General features: G+C 38.4%; 1 protein-coding gene across 1 annotated transcript; it reads left to right on the forward strand.

The window, feature by feature from the left end:
* The first annotated feature begins 123 nt into the window (after positions 1-123).
* LOC137641181 (uncharacterized) lies at positions 124-501 on the forward strand. Its single transcript, XM_068373619.1, has one exon. It carries the CDS (start codon positions 124-126, stop codon positions 499-501), a length of 378 nt encoding a protein of 125 aa, XP_068229720.1.
* The last annotated feature ends 19851 nt before the right edge of the window (positions 502-20352 follow it).

Here is a 20352-nt window from a genome sequence, read left to right on the forward strand (position 1 = left end):
ACTAGTAGAATAGCCAAATTTTCCGACAATACTAAACTAGGCATAAATACTGTGAACTCAGAAGACGTAGAAGCCATAAAACAGTATCTAATGAAGCTAGGAGAATGATCCAGAATATGGTAAATGCCTTTCAACTGTGGGAAATGCAAACTCATGCACATAGGTCAAAGTAATCCACAATCAGCTTACTTACTGCTGGGTAATGAAATATTAAGTGTGGACCAGGAGGGTGTATTCAGTATTATTATCAGCAAGGATTTGGAGTTCACCAAAGAGAACATAAAAGCTGAAAAGAAAGCACAAAAACTAATAGGTTACATAAAGAGACAATTCAAATACAGAAACAAAGACACTGTACTACAGCTGGACATATCACTAAGAAGACCTCATCTAGAATATGGAGTCCAATTCAGGGCTCCAAGTATTCAGAAGGATATAGATAGACTGGAAGCATTTCAAGCTAGGGCTACCAAACTAGTTCCAAAACTAGGGCAATTTTGATATTGTGGAGGATTAATTTTTGTTTTTATTATCATTTATTTTTTGTTTGCCAAATGGAGGAGAGAGAGAGAGAGAGAGAGAGAGAGAGAGAGAGAGAGAGAGAGAGAGAGAGAGAGAGAGAGAGAGTGTCAGTGGGTGAGAGGTAGTTATTGTATTGATTGTTGTTGTGAGAAAGACTGTTGTTATAAATGAGATTGTTTGTTTATGATCTAGCTAGGTTAGGACAGTGGTTCATGTCTTGGGTAAATGCTTATTTTGATTTGACTGCAGCCAGAAGCAGTTGTGTGAATGCTGGACTATTATCTTTATTATATTATTTCGACCAGCGTGGAGGTGTTGATTTATTTTCAGAGTAAGTACAGTTTTGTTTATATTTGCTTGTGATTGTGAATGATAGGAACAGTTTATTATTTATCTTTGATTATAGTGCGATAGTTTAGTTAGCTAGGAGTGTTCGTAAGTGGTTTTCTTTAACTTTTGCAAGCCGTAATTCCTCCTTTGGAGAGATTTTTTTACGTGGAATTGATTGTTGACGAAAGTTGATACGGCTACTCTGAATTACATTATTGTTGATGACCCAGACCGAATGAAATTCTGATTGCTCTTGATGATGAAGATGATAATAATAACCACGACCCCAATCAGGGAAGTAGTTGTGGCAAATTGCCACCCAGTGGAGTGTTTACCACACAGATCTGTGGTAGTGTGTTGCAAAAGACAGTTGGCAGTGTGTGGACGACTGTGTTGGTGTCAACATGTAATATATAAACATACAAATTTTGGTGTTGGTGTGCGGTGTAATTTTAAGTTTGTTAGAGTTTTTTGGGGTTTATATGAATGGTGTTTTGGTTATTATATATTTAGTGTTGAGTTTTGATTAGTTTTAAGTGTTTGTTTTGATTGTGGATGGTTTATGATTTATTCTTAGTTTTAAGAAATATAGTTTTAAGGTTGTTTTGTTTTTGTTTCCCTTCAGTCTAAGAGTCCAGTTTATGATAACGTAAGGGGAAATTTTGTGTTGAGGAGACAATTGTCTGTTAGTGATCAAGGGTGTGGGGGTTGCTTTTGTGTGTATCCCGCCACAATATGACGGAGTATGGAATGTTTGAACTTATTTTAATAGAGGCATTCAAAATTCTTAATGGAATAACAAATGTATGTTACAGCAATCGGTCCAGAGGTAAAGGCTTCAAACTTGTATTGAAGAGATACAACACCATTCAATGTGGCAATTTTTTGTACTTACTAAGTAGCAAATACAGGGAATAGACTTCCAGCGGATATAGTAAACAGTACCATGGTAAAAGAGTTCAAGAATAAGTTAGACAAGATCATAAAACTCTCAAAATGTTTAAAGTGAAACGCTCTACCCAAGAGCAAATGGAATCTCTGCTGATGGACTAAAATGTTTTGAAGGCATCTAAAATCATTGTAACTCTGTGTGTGTCTACAAGTCACATTCCTTTTTCTTTAGAGAATAGTGGCATTAGAAGGTTAAAAGCTTTCCCTTGTTGGTCTTCAGCAAAGATTTTAGGATAGAGTTGCCAGAAATACACACACTTTTCACTGGATTCGATCCTCCAAACACGGCGAACATAATTTACACTTTGAGTTAACATGTGAGATTTTAAGGAACATGAAAACTCGCTTCACCTCATTTAAAATATAATATATATATGATACATACATATACATATACTCGTATTTTATGCATATATATATATATATATATATATATATATATATATATATATATGTATATTTATATATATATATATATATATATATATATATATATATATATATATATATATATATATATATATATATATATGTATATATATTAGTGTGCTATTTTTATAAGCACACATTGAGTATGTGTTGTTTAAGATGTTAAGGCTGGATAACGAAGTTCATTTTATTAGCTTTAAAAGTATTTATTCTCTAAAAACAACAGAGTTAAACATCTCCATCATAGGAGTGGAGCTGGTTTGGTCGGATGACCAATTCTGGTGAAGTATAGATATGAACTGATTAAATTATCGATATCACAGATATCGTATGCTTAGTTGACGTAGCATTTAAACACAATGTGGAAACTGTTACATTCTTTCTCGGAAGACACCTGCATCCGGTGACGTCACAATCTTTCACACACTGATGCATTGGTGTTGACGTTTAAGAAAAATGTTACATTGCCGAGGCTGCATAGTGCATCCTGTTTATGATTTTACATGACTACAGCAAATCTCACGGCTAGCATCTTCATCCAAAATGACATATTACGTCATGTGTTTTAAACATGTAATAACAACTATTTCATTTATTATATTAGCTCGGCCAGCTATCTCAATTTTTTCAAAAAAAATTTAACAACAAGCTAAAACATGTTTACTAAGTGTGACTGGATATATGTATTATTCTTTGTTTAACTTTAGCCATAAGCAAATGAGGACGAATGTCCAAATAGGCACATCAAAAAATAATAACAATAAGGCATATGAAAAGATATTACCAAAGCAAAGAAAAAAAAAAACATGATAAATACAGATCATATATATGGTACATTGCTAGCAAATGGTTATATGGTACCAAAAAAAAATTCTGATATACATATGATTCGGCAACTTGTTAAAGAATAATTGTTACCTTTGTCAGAAACATAGATTAACACAATACGATAACTAATAAAAATATTTGTTACCTTGGTAAAAATTCAATTTTTTAGTGCACAAACACGAATTCCTGGTATGTACACGTACCACGGTTTCGTACATATATATATATATATATATATATATTTATATATAGGGCTGATATATTTTATTAGATGCCCATAGATTCTGTTAATTTAATTTTTTTTTTCTCTTTTCTTTTTAACATTCCGGCTTATATATTTTATTAGATGCCGAGAGAAAATATGATTCATATTTTTTTAAATGTTTTTTTTTTTTTCAAAATGTATTTTTAACCATGCAAAGTTCAAAAATTTCCTCATTTACATATTACTAGCGTACTAACAGCTCTTCTTACAAACTCAAATTCCAACATTTTACTCCTTTATCGAATGAGGTGGCCACTTCAAACGGCTTTAAACTGAATTAAATAAGGAGTTTTGTCTGGACATGGCGAAACGTTCTGTTTTAGCTTCCTGCTGTACCGTAACCTACGCCAAACAAGGATGTTCACGGCGATAAATATCATCACCGTGATGCCCAATCCTGCTAGTAGTTTGGGGTGAAGAATTTCCTTATAAGTCGGTGACAGGTGGTCCATCTCGTTCAATTTCATCAACCGCTTGGCTACTTGTTGATTGTACGGGAGAGGTAGTGCTGGCATTGTAGATGTCCACGTGAAGTTCGCGAAGTAGGCTCGTTCTCTGATGAGTGTCCTTAGACCAGTCACCATGGAATTAGGGGAAGTCCCAATACAACCATCTGCTGCAACAAAGATGTGGGCTAAAGACCTGGATCCGTCAGGGCATGATACATTGAAGCCGTTCTTGTCGTATCGTATCCACGAGCCATTGTTCAGTCTGCAATTGAACTCATTATTGTCAAAGGGATAAAGCTTATCCAGACAATTTTCACTTGTATGGGAGGGAGCACCTTCTAGCACTATACCTAACTCGCATGAATCCATTAAGTTTTTATGGAATTCAAATGAGTCAGCTGCACATATTTTTCCATCCATTGCGTCTGAACAGTGAGTTAATTGATTTAAGTCTTTAATGACCGTATATGTTTCCTTGTCTGGGGAAATCATTACGTGTCCTGTCAAACTGGATATTACTGGATTTGAGTGATTCGACATGAAAGTCGGAAATGGTGATATCCTGTAAGATTGCCAGGCATCAGAAGAATCAAAGGGAATTGTAATCCTAATCTTGTTATTATCAACGCTTACTGTAATTAGGCTGTAATAAAATTCTAACCTACGTTCGCCTAACAAAGGAACATAGCCTAGTTTATCCCTTCCGTTCTCCAGAATTAACTTTAAGTAATTTATAGGCAACAAATGGGGCGACAGTACACCTTTAGTTGCTAACGTGATAGCTTCTACATAATCCTTGGATTTCTCAATGAAATGTGCAATTCTGTTATGTATGTGATCTATCTTTGAATCATAATACGTTAACGTTGCCAACAAATCCTGTACTTCCATAATCTGAATGATATTATTTGAATGTTCATTTACTAAATCCATAATTTGATTGATTGAAGCTAACTGATTCCTTAGTTCTGACATAATCAATTCATCTTCATGAGTCAAGAACTCAATTTTCTTATTTTGATTACTAATCTTAAGACGATTGGAAATTCCTAAACCTAAACTTGCAATAGATCCAAAGATGTTTAATGCAGCATAAATAAACGGATTTCGTCTTTCTTTATGTTCGTGTCCTACAGTCCACGTCATAAGCCAAAGATCCTGTCTCGTAAGTCTTATTTTTCAAGTCATCAGATAGCATCTCTGCAACTTTTAATGTTGATCCAAGCAAACTCTCTGTAGTCAAATGAAAATATCTTCTATGCAACTCATCCAATGAGGCCATAAACCTTGAAATGGCGGTTCTTAAGCTAGTGACATAATTTTCTTGAAGAAAAATTGCTTGCATATTCACTTCTACAACTACGTTGCTCGATGTAATAAAAACATCTTCTTGTCATTCAACTATAGTGCCATATTTAAAATTTATACTTTTAGTTTTAGAGCTCATCCCACACGAGGAAAATGTCTGAGCGAACATTATCACTCCCAACAACAAAAAATTCATCTTGGAAACCTGTAACGAGAAAAATATATGTAATTACTCCTGTATTAAGAAGAAAACTTTTAATCACATAAAATAAAAAAAATTTTCCCTCACTTCTTTCCCTCTTTTTTTTTTTTTTTTTTTTTTTTTTTTTTTTTTTTTTTTTTAATTTCTTATGGGAGCCAATGGTACTATTCTCTCATCCGTGGGTTGGGATACGTTTTGAACTCTAAACCTATTGGCCGTTAATGTTTCCAAAATGTTAAATGGGCCTTCAAACTTAGGTGTTAGTTTATAATCGAGTCCTTTACGCACATTGATTTTTATATAAACGTTATCACCCACGGTATATGTTTTAGTTGGCTTCGCTATTTTATCATGATTCATTTTCATTATGATTTGTGATTCTTCTAAATTCTTTCGAAGGATATCATATCGACTTATACTTGCATTTATACATTCTTTTAAAGGATTTGATAGATTAGTTGTAGGCGTTAATACATGGAAAGGCGTTCTAACTGGGGTACCATACAATGCTTCATGCGGTGACATTTTAATTGATATATGATATGAATGATTCAGAGTACTCAGTGCCGCCGGTATTGCAATATCCCAGTTGGGGTCTGATCCCCCTAGTGTTACTCTTGATATATTTAAAATCTTCCTATTTGCTCTTTCCACTAGCCCATTCGACTCTGGGTGATATATCATGGTATTTATTTTCTTTATGCTGAGGAATTCACACAATGAGGTAAGAAAGTGATTATTAAATTCACCACCCGAGTCTGAGATTATCATGTGTGGAATTCCATGTTTACAAATGTAACACTCGTAAAACTTCCTAGCGCATTCAATCGCAGTTTTAGTTTTAAGCGCTATTAGTTCTGTATATCGAGTTAAAGCATCTATAATTACTAAGAGGTGCTTATTTCCTCTGTCTGACTCGTAAAATCCTGTTAACAAATCTAAATGTATTCTTTCAATGGGTTGATTGGGCACAGGATAAGCCCCTAGGCTGACAGGTGTTTTCGTATGCCCTTTGTTTTCCTGACATGTGCGACAATTAGCTAGATGTCTTTTTATATCTGTAAGCATCATATGCCAATAAAACAATGATTTGGCTTTCTGTGACATTAATGAGAACCCCGGGTGTCCATGTAATGGATTTGAATGCAACCAATTCAGGACAGTGGAAATAAGTGAGATTGGTACTACTACCTGGTCGTTAGTTACATGTGGTGTATTGCGGGTTTTCCTTGTCACAGTCCTACACAGAATATTATCTTTGATTATATAATTCTGCTGCTTATACTTTATATATCCCTTTTCCTTATGATTGCCTTTCAAAGAATTTATAATTTGTTCTATTTTCTGATCTTTTCTTTGCTCAGTCTGTAACAATTCAGCGCTCCAGCCTAAATCTTCTTGTTCAGATATCGTTTTAACAATAGGCATGGATGTTGATATATCAATTAATTCAGCTAAAGGCTCCGTACAAAATGACACGGGGTTGCGTGATAATGCATCCGCAATGATATTTGCTTTCCCAGGTAAATACCCGATTCTTGCGCCAAAATCTTGAATGATCAAATGCCACCGAGTTCGGAGTTCGTTTAGGGCTGTGGTTGAAGCCTTTAAAGAACTCTGTTAGTGGTTTATGGTCAGTAAGAACCTTAACGGGATAACCGTAAATTATGAACTTAAAATGCACTAGTGAATTAACAATAGCTAGCCCTTCCTTGTCTATTACTGCATACTTACTTTCGGAAGTTCTCAATTTTCGAGAATAGAAAGCTATCGGGAAAAATTGTTTATCATATTGCTGAAGCAATACCCCTCCTACTCCTAAGTCTGAGGCGTCTGTTGCAATGAAGAATTCCTTACCAAAGTCAGGAAATTTTAAGATAGGAGAACTACACAGTTCATCTTTCAAGGTATTAAACGCCTGTTGATGTTGCTCAGACCATATGAAATCTACGCCCTTCTTCGTAAGATCAGTTAAAGGAGCGGCTATTATTGAATAGTTGCGTATAAAACGCCTGTAATATCCACTACAACCCAGAAATTGCTGTATTCCCTTGACATTAGTAGGTATGGGAAAATTACGTATAGCCGACACCTTATCATGGACTACTTTAAGACCTTGGCTTGACACCATGAAACCCAAATATATTAATTCTGTTTTGAAAAATTCACACTTACTAATCTTTACCCTTAAGTTATGTTGTCTTAATCTCTGTAGTACTAGTTCTAACTTATGAAGATGTTCTTCTAAGGTGTTGGAAAAGATTACAAGATCATCCATATAGGCATGCAATATATCCCCTAACAAATCTCCAAATACTATGTTAATCATTCTTGTAAATGTTATAGGAGCACAACGTAAACCAAAAGGCATCCGTAAAAATTCATAATGTCCCCTGGCTGTGCTGAAGGCTGTGTATGGGATACTATCTTCTTCTAATGATATCTGGTGAAAGCCTTTAAGTAAGTCCAAACTGGTAAAATATTTATTCTGACCTAACAAAGACAAAATATCGTCAGTACATGGCACTGGGAATCGATCAGGGATCATCTCCTCGTTTAGACGACGGAAGTCGACGCAGATACGCCATGTTCGATCTTTTTTCGGTACAACTATTAAAGGAAAATTATAAGGGCTGTTTGATTTCCTAATGACTCCTTCTTCCAGCATTTTACCTACTTCATCATTTATTTCATTCTGGAATTTCATAGGGAGTCTGTACGAGGGTACATAGATAATTTTCTGCTTGTCCTTTAACCTTATTTGATGCTCGATCACATTTGTTTTTCCTAAGGATCCATCCGTAGTGGAAAAAACATCATGATATTTAGTTAAAAGTCCAAAAATTTTCTGCTCAATTTCTTCGTCTTGAATGTCTTTATTGATTTTATTTTTAATAGACCGCAAAAGGGATTCATCCGCAACTGATTGAGAGTGATTGATTTCAGCAACGGTAAGAATGTGATGTTTATAAACTTCTACATCCAAGATATGTTGATTTTTGTGAATTTCTAAAGTGTTATTTAAATGATTACAGACTTCAATATTACATTGTTGATGTGAGCCTACTGTAGAAATAGCTTGTGTGACAGACAATCCGTTAGTTTTCAAAGTGTCGGAAAGAATTAATATTTCAGATCCCGGTAATGTTTTCTTTATTTGCACTATTAAATTCGAAGGTACGTTTGGCTCGATAGATTGCGTGCAAGATGATATTACGGGTGAACGAGAATTCTGCTGGGTCGCGTATATTATTTCTTTATTAGTGAGACAAGTTATTGGTTCTTCAACGTATGTTACGGTTACATTTGTCGTCTCCTTTTTATCCAAAACTGATTTTAAGGTATTAGAAGACTTACAGAATTTCCCTTTGATATACACGCCGTGCTTGGCAGGGGCTAAGATAATGTTTTGATTTCCCATAGATGGGTATCCTATAATTACAGCTGGATACATATCAATGTTTTGTACAACAACAAATGTATCGGCAAACGTGCGTTTACCGACTTTGAACTGAACATGAGTTATGCCTATGACATTTAATTCATTATTTCCTATACCCGAGAGTCTAACTCCGGATTTTTCAATCGGAAAGTTTGAAAACAACAAATGATGTGTTTTCAAATCCATGATATTACGTGGACTACCAGAGTCAAAAAATAACGTAAAGGATTTGTGTTCTAAATTTACAGCATATAAGGTTGGTCGTAACTCATTTTGTCTTATTATTGTATGAATTCGTTGCAAATCTACGGGAGCATGCACTGTTTTATTTAATTCGGCCGTGTGTTTCATAGGAAAATCTATTGTCTCACAATTATCTGATAAAACATTAAATTGATTACTCAATACCATTGATGTTGACATGAATGACCTTGACCCAACATCACTCTCTTCCCTTCTGGAGTTCACTATGTGGTATTTGCTTTGCTCTGCACATTCAGAAAATTAGTCTGACCTTGCGAGGTCTGGTTTGACGACCCAGGCTCAGCGATATTCGAAGAAATGTTTGTTTGCTTTGGACTCTGAACTGCATTGACATTTGGTTGTTTCTTCTTATTGTTAAAATGAGGATTTTTCTTTTTATTTCCATATGGAACTAACTGTGGAATTGACTGTGTATTTCTGGGATTCTGTTGTGTATTACGCAAGTAGGATAACATTGATTGTATGAATGAGTTGAACCATTATGAATCGAGCAGAATTTCGTTCTGCAGTCCACGCTTAAGTGACCTTGACGTTTGCAATTATAACACGTCATTCCCGCTACTTGACTACTAACTACGTTCACTGTTTGTGGCTTTGTTTCACTCTTTGCAAAAACTTGAGTTAACACGGGATCGAGATCTGGACACTTGGACATGTGTTTTTTTATCTGTTTATATGCATCCAATTCCGTACTTGCAGGCGTTTACTTTTTATCAAAACACCGCACTAAAGCTTCAGGCAACATAAGTGTCATGCAAGTTAAATACATTAATCGTAAAAAAATCTCTCACGGAGATGTTATCCCTAGTAACCCAAGTAGAATTACCTAAAATGTCCTGATATTCATTAAGCCTATCAGCTATGAGAGCTGCTCTCTCAATAACATTAAGCCAATTCATAGTGGCTTGATTAAGTGTATTTCTTAACGTTAATACTACATCCAAGGCTTCTTCACCCCCATAGACCGCGCGTAACCTAACTTTGAAATCATCCCAGGTAACTTCTTCTTGAAATGAAACACCTCTTAAATACGCACTCGCATCCCCCTTAGAAAAATCTATAAAACTTTTAGCTTCTTGTAATTGTACAAAAGGGTCTACGATTTGTTTGGCATTTAAATGGGCATCGACGGATGAAATCCATGACTCCACATTTTGTGGCAAGAACCCATTGACTCGACCCTGAAAAGGAAGGATTGCTGACCTGGCATTTACAAGCGTCACAATTGGAGGAGGATTAATCTGGCCTAAGCCACTAGGTCCAGGGGTAGGGCTCACAGGGGGAGTCATGACTGCTGTATTTCTTTTCCTATCTCTTCGACCCCTTGCAATTCTATCAAAATATCTATATGAATACAGACGTCCACTGCGTAAACGCATATGTATAATAAAATTCCCCAAACAATGTTACTAATCCTAAGACATTTCCCGAGAATTTCTGAAAGAAAACCGAACACAAAGATATTTCCTGTAAATTTCTGAAAGAAAAAGGAATTAGCACAAAGAGAGAAAAAATTCTAGATGAGAATTCGGAGTTGATCACAGTTTCCTTTAATGAAAGGAAAATAAAAGATTAGCAAACCACTCACCCCAGTAATAATCGACTAACGACTCGTGATAACTACACTTCACTGCCCAAACTGGAATGAATCTAAAAATTTGTACTTAGCTTATATATGGTTCTGTGTGATGTCGACACATCCTCTCTCTCTCTCTTGATGTTTTGTTAGCGATGTATCGTTCGAGTTTCCGTTGAATGTGATGCTTCCTGGATATGTTTTGTAAACGTTGAACGTCAGTCCTTGGGTTTCCTAGGATTTTGATTGGAGATCCAGTTCATCAGTTTGTATGCATAACATACATTAAATGTTATAGATTTCGATGGACTATGTTACTTAGTCAAAATTTTAGATACATGTAGATAACGTTGAGTTCTTGAAGATCTTTCTCTGGTTTTTACAGCTTTATTTTGATGTCTTGAAGATCTTCCTCTAATTCTTAGAGTTTATTATTATAATTACTTGAAGATCTTTCTCTGATTCGTAGAGTTTAACCGCTGCCACCATTTATTGGTGTGTTACCGCTGCCACCATTTATTAGTGTGCTACTTTTATAAGCACACATTGAGTATGTGTTGTTTAAGATGTTAAGGCTGGATAACGAAGTTCATCTTATTAGCTTTAAAAGTATTTATTCTCTAAAAACAACAGAGTTAAACATCTCCATCATAGGAGTGGAGCTGGTTTGGTTGGATGACCAATTCTGGGGAAGTATAGATATGAACTGATTAAATTATCGATATCACAGATATCGTATGCTTAGTTGACATAGCATTTAAACACAATGTGGAAACTGTTACATTCTTTCTCGGAAGACACCTGCATCCGGTGACGTCACAATCTTTCACACACTGATGCAATGGTGTTGACGTTTAAGAAAAATGTTACATTGCCGAGGCTGCATAGTGCATCCTGTTTATGATTTTACATGACTACAGCAAATCTCACGGCTAGCATCTTCATCCAAAATGCCATATTACGTCATGTGTTTTAAACATGTAATAACAACTATTTCATTTATTACATATATATATACATACATATATATACATATATATATATATATATATATATATATATATATATATATATATATATTTATATATATATATATATATATATATATATATATATATGTGTGTGTGTGTGTGTGTGTATGTATATGTCTGTATAGGCATATATATATGTATGTATGTATATATATATATATATATATATATATATAGTTTCATGTATATATACATATATATATATGTAGATATATTCGAAACTATATACATTTAAATATATATTTATACATATACATATATGTATGAATATTCATATATATATATATATATATATATATATATATATATATATATATATATAAATATATATATATATATATATATATATATATATATATATATATATATATATATATATATATATGCGCGTGTGTGTGTGAGTGTATTTTTTTTTATCTGTCTCAGAAATATGCCTTATTTCTAAAGTTTACGTATTTTAAGGAAATTATTGTTATTCGTATGACTTTTTGTTTAGCATCATTATTAATTTGAGAGAACAGAGATGAGAATGCAAATGTGGACTATCACTGTTTGAAAGATTGGAAAATGATGAAATGGGAAGAATGGAAGGTGCAGTGAAGGTTACTGAGATAATAAGTGTGTCACGAATGAGAACCTGGAAGCGGGAGAAGATCGAGAGGGAGGCAGAGAATTAGATGTCGAGATAATGTGAAGGATGAGATGGAGAAAAGAGGTTTGGTGGAAGAGGATGCCTTTGAGCAAAGTTATTGGAGAGGGTTTATCATGCAACCGACCCCTTAATGTAGGGATATCATTGGGGAAGAAGTATTAATTTGATATATCTCCTAGTAATGGCTAATATTTCAACAGCTACTTTTCAAAATATCTTATTTCTCTTTAGTCTTTGAGTGTTGACTATGACAGTATAAATGACTTATTGTATTAATTTCGAGAAAAAAATCTAATTAAGTCATCGATTTTTTTTTCTTCAGCAAAACGACATCAACAGATAAACTGATGAGTCAATAATATAAATGAGATCAATTTTTAACATTTCCATTGAGCCATGACTTGGTGAAACAATGACGTAATCTTTCTTGTCAGCAAATGTACCATCGACCGCTGTCACCACACGAAATTCTCTGACTCGTCCATGAATAACATGAATGATATGAATAATGCATAATCATTTCTGGGGAAGGGGTGAGGAAATTTGGCATGCATTAAAGCAACAGATTAAGGCTGCCGCAGCACCACGCGATTAAACTGACGATCGATACTGGGTTGTGGACATTTCAAAAGTCACGCTTTTTGCCTTAATGAATGAGAAACAGACCTCCTTTCCCCCTATCTCTCCATGATTCTCGTCTTGGCAAGTTAGCTTTCATCCTGTGTAGTAATGACTTCGCATCAGGCTGTTTCTTTAGCTGTTCCCTTGAGCTTCATTTTTAGGCCTTTCTTTTTTCAGGAAATGAAGATTTTATGTGCAGGTTGCTTAGAAACTCTCAGCGACGAATATTTATAGTGTTATAAATGTACAGTATATCATGTACAGTATATTCATTACGTGAAAAAAAAAATCTTTATGAAGAAGGAATTTACTTTGGGATTAATTGATGCAAGTAACAGGGATATTACAGGATATAAAGATTCACTGGCAACAAAACATAAAAGAAATATTGAAATCGACGAATTCCGCTTCAGGATGAGGATAAACGTTATTTTCCTAGCTTGTTTGAATTCCTCTAGAAATTCGGTGGAAGACAGAGAGCGTTGGAGAATAAAGATAGAAACGGAAAAATTAATTGATAGGATCCCAAACATAGTTGTGTCTTCTGACACTGAGACCTTTAATTTAATGTTAATTAATCCGAATATTTAAGTTTCATCTTTACGAAAGAGCTTCAATATGCACATTTGGGGAACAGAATTACAAAGCCCTATCCACTGGCCCACCAAGCGAAGTGAATTTTAACTTCAACTTGCATGGACATCAGATCATCCTGATGAATTCAAGAGATTTAGTAGAGCTGAAATTAATGCGTCCCATTATTTTTACGAGATACAAAGTTCAGCAGCAGATGGCTAAGACGAATGGAATTAGAAGATAGTGTTTGCTATTATTTAGATCCGTATATTTTGTAGATACTAGTATTATTTTATACGATTTTTAAGTTTTCCTATCTTTGCGAGTTCTGTTAGGGTTCCACTGAGTCATCCCAGAAAGATGGAAAGGCTTTTAGTTAATTTAGTAATAAATAGACTGTGCTACAGTATACAGCTGTAGTATTCGGCTTTTGGGGATTGCCTTCCTGTATGAAATATTAAATTGCTCAAGGTGCTTGATTACGCATTGATTATTTTTTTGAAAAACAACGACATTGCTATTTTATATTCTTTATATCTATTGGTAGTATTCTTTTGGAAACTAGTCACTAATCCTGAATATAAAATAAAAGACTTGGAACAACAACAACAACAACAACAACAATAATAATAATAATAATAATAATAATAATAATAATAATGATAATGATAAAAATGAAGATGACAATAATGAAAAAAGTAATTTGTTTAGCTTTATCGTAAAAAATTACTTCACTCTTACAATATATGAAAAACATTTTGTCCATTACTCTTTTAACTTCCTTACTTCTATAATGCCCATAAATGATGGAAAGTAATTAAGGAAAAGTTAATGATTATTTGAAACGGGCCTATAATATAAATTAATACAGATAGCTGGATAAAAAAAAAAAAGATAACTAGAGTTATGAAAATTTACTAAACTGAACAAAGCTGGCATATCAAAGTTATGAAATTATAGTTAATCATAATTGAGCATTACGTTAAAAAGAAAAACAAACATACTGTACTTCTTCGTTTTTCTTTTTTTCTTTTATAACTTTGTTTATCTTGATATAATACAATAGACTATAACTTTCCCCCCTAAAATGTCACCAAAACCAACCATTATGATGTGAGCATGATGACTTATTTTGCACCGACCGGTCAAAATGAAATATTACCAGAACCAAACAAGGTTAGTCAGAGATAAGGGCAACAATTTTTGCAGTATTACACACCTAAAAATTTATTCAAGTATTTCGTTTTATTTTGTAAGATGAATGTCATATGAATTATGAAACAAACATTAAATAATTATTTGAATGATACACGTTTTCATCATTAGCATTTTCATCATTGCTTTTTAGGGGTTGAGTCATGTCGTCCTGATGGAAGTTCCTCATTGGGAGCTTCTTCTTGGGATATTTCTGCGAGTGATATACCAGAGAAATTTTACCTAAGAGGTTTCAACGGAGTTCGGACCTCCGGAGTGAATATCCCGAGAGATTTCATGTACAAATCGGGGACGTGTTAATAACAAGACATGGTTATCCTTTCCCGATTAGAGTTAACCTTGTCTCGAAGGGTAGAGGGTAGGATACGTGGTCAAGTGTTCTGTTACTACTCCCGATCTCAATGTACTACAACTAACACGTATCCTATTGAACCATTCCCTCTTCGCAGCGTCATCTTTGACGATTGCAATGGGAGTTTCTGCCTGTTTTTTCTCAGTTTTTTTGATCGATTTTCGATCATGGATGCTTCGGCTTCTTCCTCATCGACTGAGTTGAGTAATGTGACGAGCCGAGAGAGGGTTGTGAACTCAAAGGCAGGTTGCAATCAACTGAGTACTTTATTAAGGAACACTCTCCTTTATATACAAAACCTCAAGGCAACAGGTCATAACATGTTCGAGAGACAGACAATGTTACAGAGGAAAACCGGAGACATGATTATTCAGGTTCTTTTTAGTGCGAGGGAAGAGCGCAGATACAAGCATGATATATACAAAATAATTATGTACGATCGTGTGACACACAGTTGGTACATGGCTCCCCCCCTAAAAATGACATACTGTACATGTTAAATAGGGCGCCCTGATCTAGAGAGGCGAACAGTAGGCGGGTCATCTGTCAGAAGATAAGCAGGTTTTAGACGATCAATGGAGACCCAGTCTTCTTTGCCACGAATGTTTAGTAGGAATGCTTTCGGACTGCGTCGGATCACAAGGAAAGGGCCCGTGTAAGGGAGCGTTAGTGGTGGCTTGCTAGTGTCGTTGCGCAGGAAGACATGCGTTACAGAGTGCAAGTCCGTTGGTATGTGATGCTTTGCTGGGGGCTTGTAAGTCTGGCGGCACGGAGTAAATTTTCCCACGACGTGACGTATGCGCTGGAGATCGTCGGAGGAGGTTGTAGAAGGAAAAAATTCGGCAGGGACAACCAACGGGTCGCCATACACCATTTCAGCTGCCGAGACGTCGAGGGCGTCTTTAGGAGTGGTCCTTAGTCCCAGGAGGACCCAGGGAAGCTGAGTAAACCAGTTGCAATCCTTACAGCGGGACATCAAAGCTGCTTTGAGGGTGCGATGAAAACGTTCAACCATTCCATTGGCAGCGGGGTTGTAGGCCGTTGTCTGATGTAGGTTGATGCCCAGGAGATTCGCTAATGACGTCCACAATTGAGAGGTGAAAGTAGTTCCCCTGTCAGAAGTAATATGCTCAGGGATACCGAATCTTGAAATCCATCCAGAGAGTAAGGCAGATGTACATGAGGCGAACATTGCAGTTTCCATGGGAATGGCTTCAGGCCAACGGGTAGAGCGGTTGATGACGGTAAACAGGTAACGATGTCCTTGTGATGTGGGTAGGGGGCCTACAACGTCGACGTGAATGTGTGCGAAACGACGCTGAGGTTGAGGAAAGGTGCCCACTCCTGAATCCGTGTGTCGATGTACTTTGGAAGTCTGGCAAGAAGTACAGGCGCGGACCCAATCCTTAGCATCCTTAGAAATGCCGGGCCAAATGAACTTTGCCTTCAGCAGCTGTGCAGTAGAACGGCACGAGGGATGTGAAAGGCCGTGAATGAAATCAAACACCTGTCGGCGCATGGGAACAGGAATCCAAGGTCGCAGTCTACCAGTACTGACGTCACAGAGGAGGGTGGTGTTGGAGTCTTCAAGGTGAAAGTCTTCCCAACGAGGGACGTGAAGGATGTCCTACAAGCTTGATACTCTGGATCCTGTCGCTGGGCTTCAGCCAGGGCATTGTAATGTAATCCCAGTTGAACGGCAGCCAACGTGTTTCTTGACAGGGCATCGGCAACGGGATTCATTTTCCCAGGGACGTATTGAAGGGTGCAATTGTATTCAGCCACGGCGGAGAGATGTCGGCATTGACGGGCAGACCAGGCGTCAGACTGTCGAGTGAAGGCGTGCACCAGAGGCATGTGGTCTGTGCAAATGACGAAGGGCGTACCTTCTAAGAAATGGCGAAAGTGACGGACAGCCAAGTGCACCGCCAGCAATTCTCGATCGAAGATAGAATAACCCGATTCTGCCTTGGACAGTTTTCTGCTGAAGAAGGCCAATGGGCGGGGCGAGCCGTTGACCACCTGCTCGAGTACTGCACCAATAGCGACGTCGCTGGCATCTGTGGAGAGAAGGAGAGAGGCGTGTGGGATAGGAAAAGTGAGAGCCGCAGCAGTTGATAGGGCCTTCTTTGCATTGCAGAAGGCTGTTTCTTGAAGGGGACCCCACTTCAGGTCCTTTGGCTTGCCCTTGAGGGAGGCGTAGAGGGGAGCAAGAGTGGTGGTAATGGCTGGCAGAAAACGGTGATAATAGTTGATCATGGCCAAGAATTCCTGCAGAGCTTTGACGGTCGAGGGCGCGGGGAAGTTCTGAACGGCTGCTACCTTCTCAGGGAGGGGATGGACTCCTTCAGGAGTGATACGGTGCCCTAAGAACGACACTTCGTTGGCGCCAAAGGTACACTTGTCGTACCGGACTACAAGGCCGTTTTGTTGCAGGCGGTCAAGCACGATGCGCAGGTGACGGAGGTGTTCCTCTTTTGAGGAAGAGAACACAAGCATGTCGTACACATAACATACACAGAAAGGGAGGTCCCCTAAGATGCCATCCATGAGACGTTGAAACGTTGCCCCAGCATTACGAAGGCCAAAACAGGAGTAATTGAAGGTGTATGTACCAAACGGAGTGGTGATGGCGGTCTTGGGGATGTCTTCTGGGTTTATAGGCACCTGATAATACCCATTCAGGAGGTCGAGCGTAGAGAAAACCTTAGCTTTGTGCAGGTAGGAGGTCACGTCGGCAATGTTTGGGAGGGGGTAGTGATCCGGTTCTGTTTGCATGTTCAGGTGCCTGTAATCCCCGCACGGACGGAGGGAGCCGTCTTTCTTCAGAACGATGTGTAAGGGTGACGACCATGGGCTGGAGGCCTTTTGGCAAAGGCCCATTTCCTCCATTTCAGTGAATGTCTGTTTGGCGGCTGCCAATCGTTCCGGTGTCAGACGTCTGAATTTTGCGAAGATTGGGGGTCCCGTCGTCTTGATATGGTGATAAATACCGTGCTTGGCAGGAACCGTGGGCGTTTGGCGAAGTTCTGGACGGAAAACTTCCGGGTACGACGTGAGGAGGTGGGAGTAGGCATCCGTGGGTGCGCTGATGTGAAGAGCGAGGTTAGAGGGGGCGGGTTGAAGAGGTGTCGATAAGCACGAGTCTGCGTTGACTAATCGTCGGTGGGCGACATCGACCAGAAGGTGGAAATGAGAGAGGAAATCCGCACCGAGGATTGGCATTGTGAAGTCAGCAACGAGAAACTTCCAATTGAATTTACCGTTTCCGAACGATAATGTGAGGTTCTCGTAACCGTAGGTGGGTATCGCAGATCTGTTGGCAGCTACCAAGCGGACGTCGGCAGATGTAGACAGACTACGTCATTCCTTGAAGAGTTTCCTTGGCAAAAGAGAACGACAAGCACCCGTGTCTACCAAAAATCGCACGCCCGTTCCTGAATCCTGTAAAAGGAAAAGATTAGAAACACGGGAGGCCACCGCCATGAGCGATGGCCTACTTACACGTTTTTTGGCCACTGACAATCCTTGGCACATTTCTTCGCGGTTGCCCCAAATCTGAAGTGGTAGTAGCAAAACTACGGCGGATGGGAGGTAGTAAGTAGCTGTAGAAGTCGTTTGTTGGGGCGCGAGCAATTGGTGGGTGGTGGGCAGCTTTGTCGCTGCTTCGGCACATCATGGGGTAGGCGTGTATGTCCTACGGCATTCATGTCAGCTTCGATTGACGTTGAATTGGCATCCTCTTCGTCAGGGGTGGAGGCGTTGATGGAGGTCTTGAAGTGGCTGTCCATAAGGGCGTCGGCTTTGGTCATCAAGTCCTTTATGGGTAAACTATTGACATCGGGTATGGCAGCGCGTACAGGTTCGGGTAAACGGTGTATCCAAAGGGCACAAAGTAGGCTCACCTCACGAGGAGAGCCGTCTGCGGCAGGTTGAAGGCGAGCGATACTGGTCATTTCCCCGAGGGCAAGCGAAGTCCTTTGGTCCCCCAACGGTTGTTGCGAGAGCTGAGAAAGCTTTGCTATACGGGCGGCTGGCGACGGCGAGTACTGCTGCAGAAGGTATGTTTTGAGGGCGTCATATTTATTGGGGTGTCTCCTTGTTCACAAAGCCAGTCGGATATTTCTGGGAAGGTATCCTCGGGTATCGCCGCGAGAACATAATCCGCTTTGGTGGTTGAGCGAGTCACGCCCCTGATGCGAAACTGGACTTCTGCGCGCTGAAACCAAGCAAACGCCTCTCCGCTGATAAACGATGAAAGTTTGAATGGAGCGGCCGCAGCACCAACTGCCGTAGAGTCCGCCATAGTACCAACGATGAAGGGGCGAGGGGGTGGGGGTGGAAGGCGGTGGGAGCGAGTCGACTTCCAGGGGCCGAGAGAGGGTTGTGAGCTCAAAGGCAGGATGCAATCAACTGAGTACTTTATTAAGGAACACTCTCCTTTATATACAAAACCTCAAGGCAACAGGTCATAACATGTTCGAGAGACAGACAATGTTACAGAGGAAAACTGGAGACATGATTATTCAGGTTCTTTTTAGTGCGAGGGAAGAGCGCAGATACAAGCTTAATATATACAAAATAATTTATGTACGATCGTGTGACACACGGTTGGTACAGTAACCTCCTTTTTGTGTGTTGGAGAATTTCGCGTCTCCACCTAGTGCATTTTTATATTTATATGCTTTTATTGTTTTGTGGTCAGCATGCGGTCGGCGCCATTATACCATGTTACCTAATCGCCCAGAAATCCCTAGTTATTTAAACATATTATTGTAGGAATATGTTTTACATTATTCTTTTACAGTGGGGTATGATTATGGGTATCCCACATCCCATTTTTGGTAATTCATATCTGTTCTTTATCAGCATTGACTTAGGCTAGCTCACTACCCTAGCCGGTGGCCATGTCTGGTAAATTTTCACTTATGTATCATCCCCTTCTATCACCAAACCTTTCTGGTTTGGTGAGGCTGTCTATCATCCTATGCTGTCGACTTGTCATGGTGAGGAGCTGCAGTCTCGAAGATCCCTCTGGGAGTTGGATAGTATTTTCAGTTATCCTAGGGTGACTGTTTTCACTTTCCACTTCGCTTGTATGTGTGTTGAGGCGGCACAGGTCTTGGGAACTTATTCCCTGTATCTACTTATGGTTACCCATTGGAATGCTGTACCCACTGTTCTATGCTAGCAGGTAGACTCCCTTGTGTCGCCTTAACCCTGGATAGGTACGATGGGTCGTTCGCGACCCCGAGCGTAAAAAAAAAACAGGTTTTTCTCACGTGACTCACCCCCGTGACTGAATTTGTGGGTGATCGACCTGCAGGAGGTGTCTCCCC

This window comes from Palaemon carinicauda, chromosome 5 (genome assembly GCF_036898095.1).
Source record: "Palaemon carinicauda isolate YSFRI2023 chromosome 5, ASM3689809v2, whole genome shotgun sequence".
NCBI classification, from domain to species: domain Eukaryota; kingdom Metazoa; phylum Arthropoda; class Malacostraca; order Decapoda; family Palaemonidae; genus Palaemon; species Palaemon carinicauda.

Coding starts and splice junctions, on each gene's coding strand:
- LOC137641181 (XM_068373619.1), top strand. CDS start 124: ATGCCTTTCAACTGTGGGAAATGCAAACTCATGCACATAGGTCAAAGT.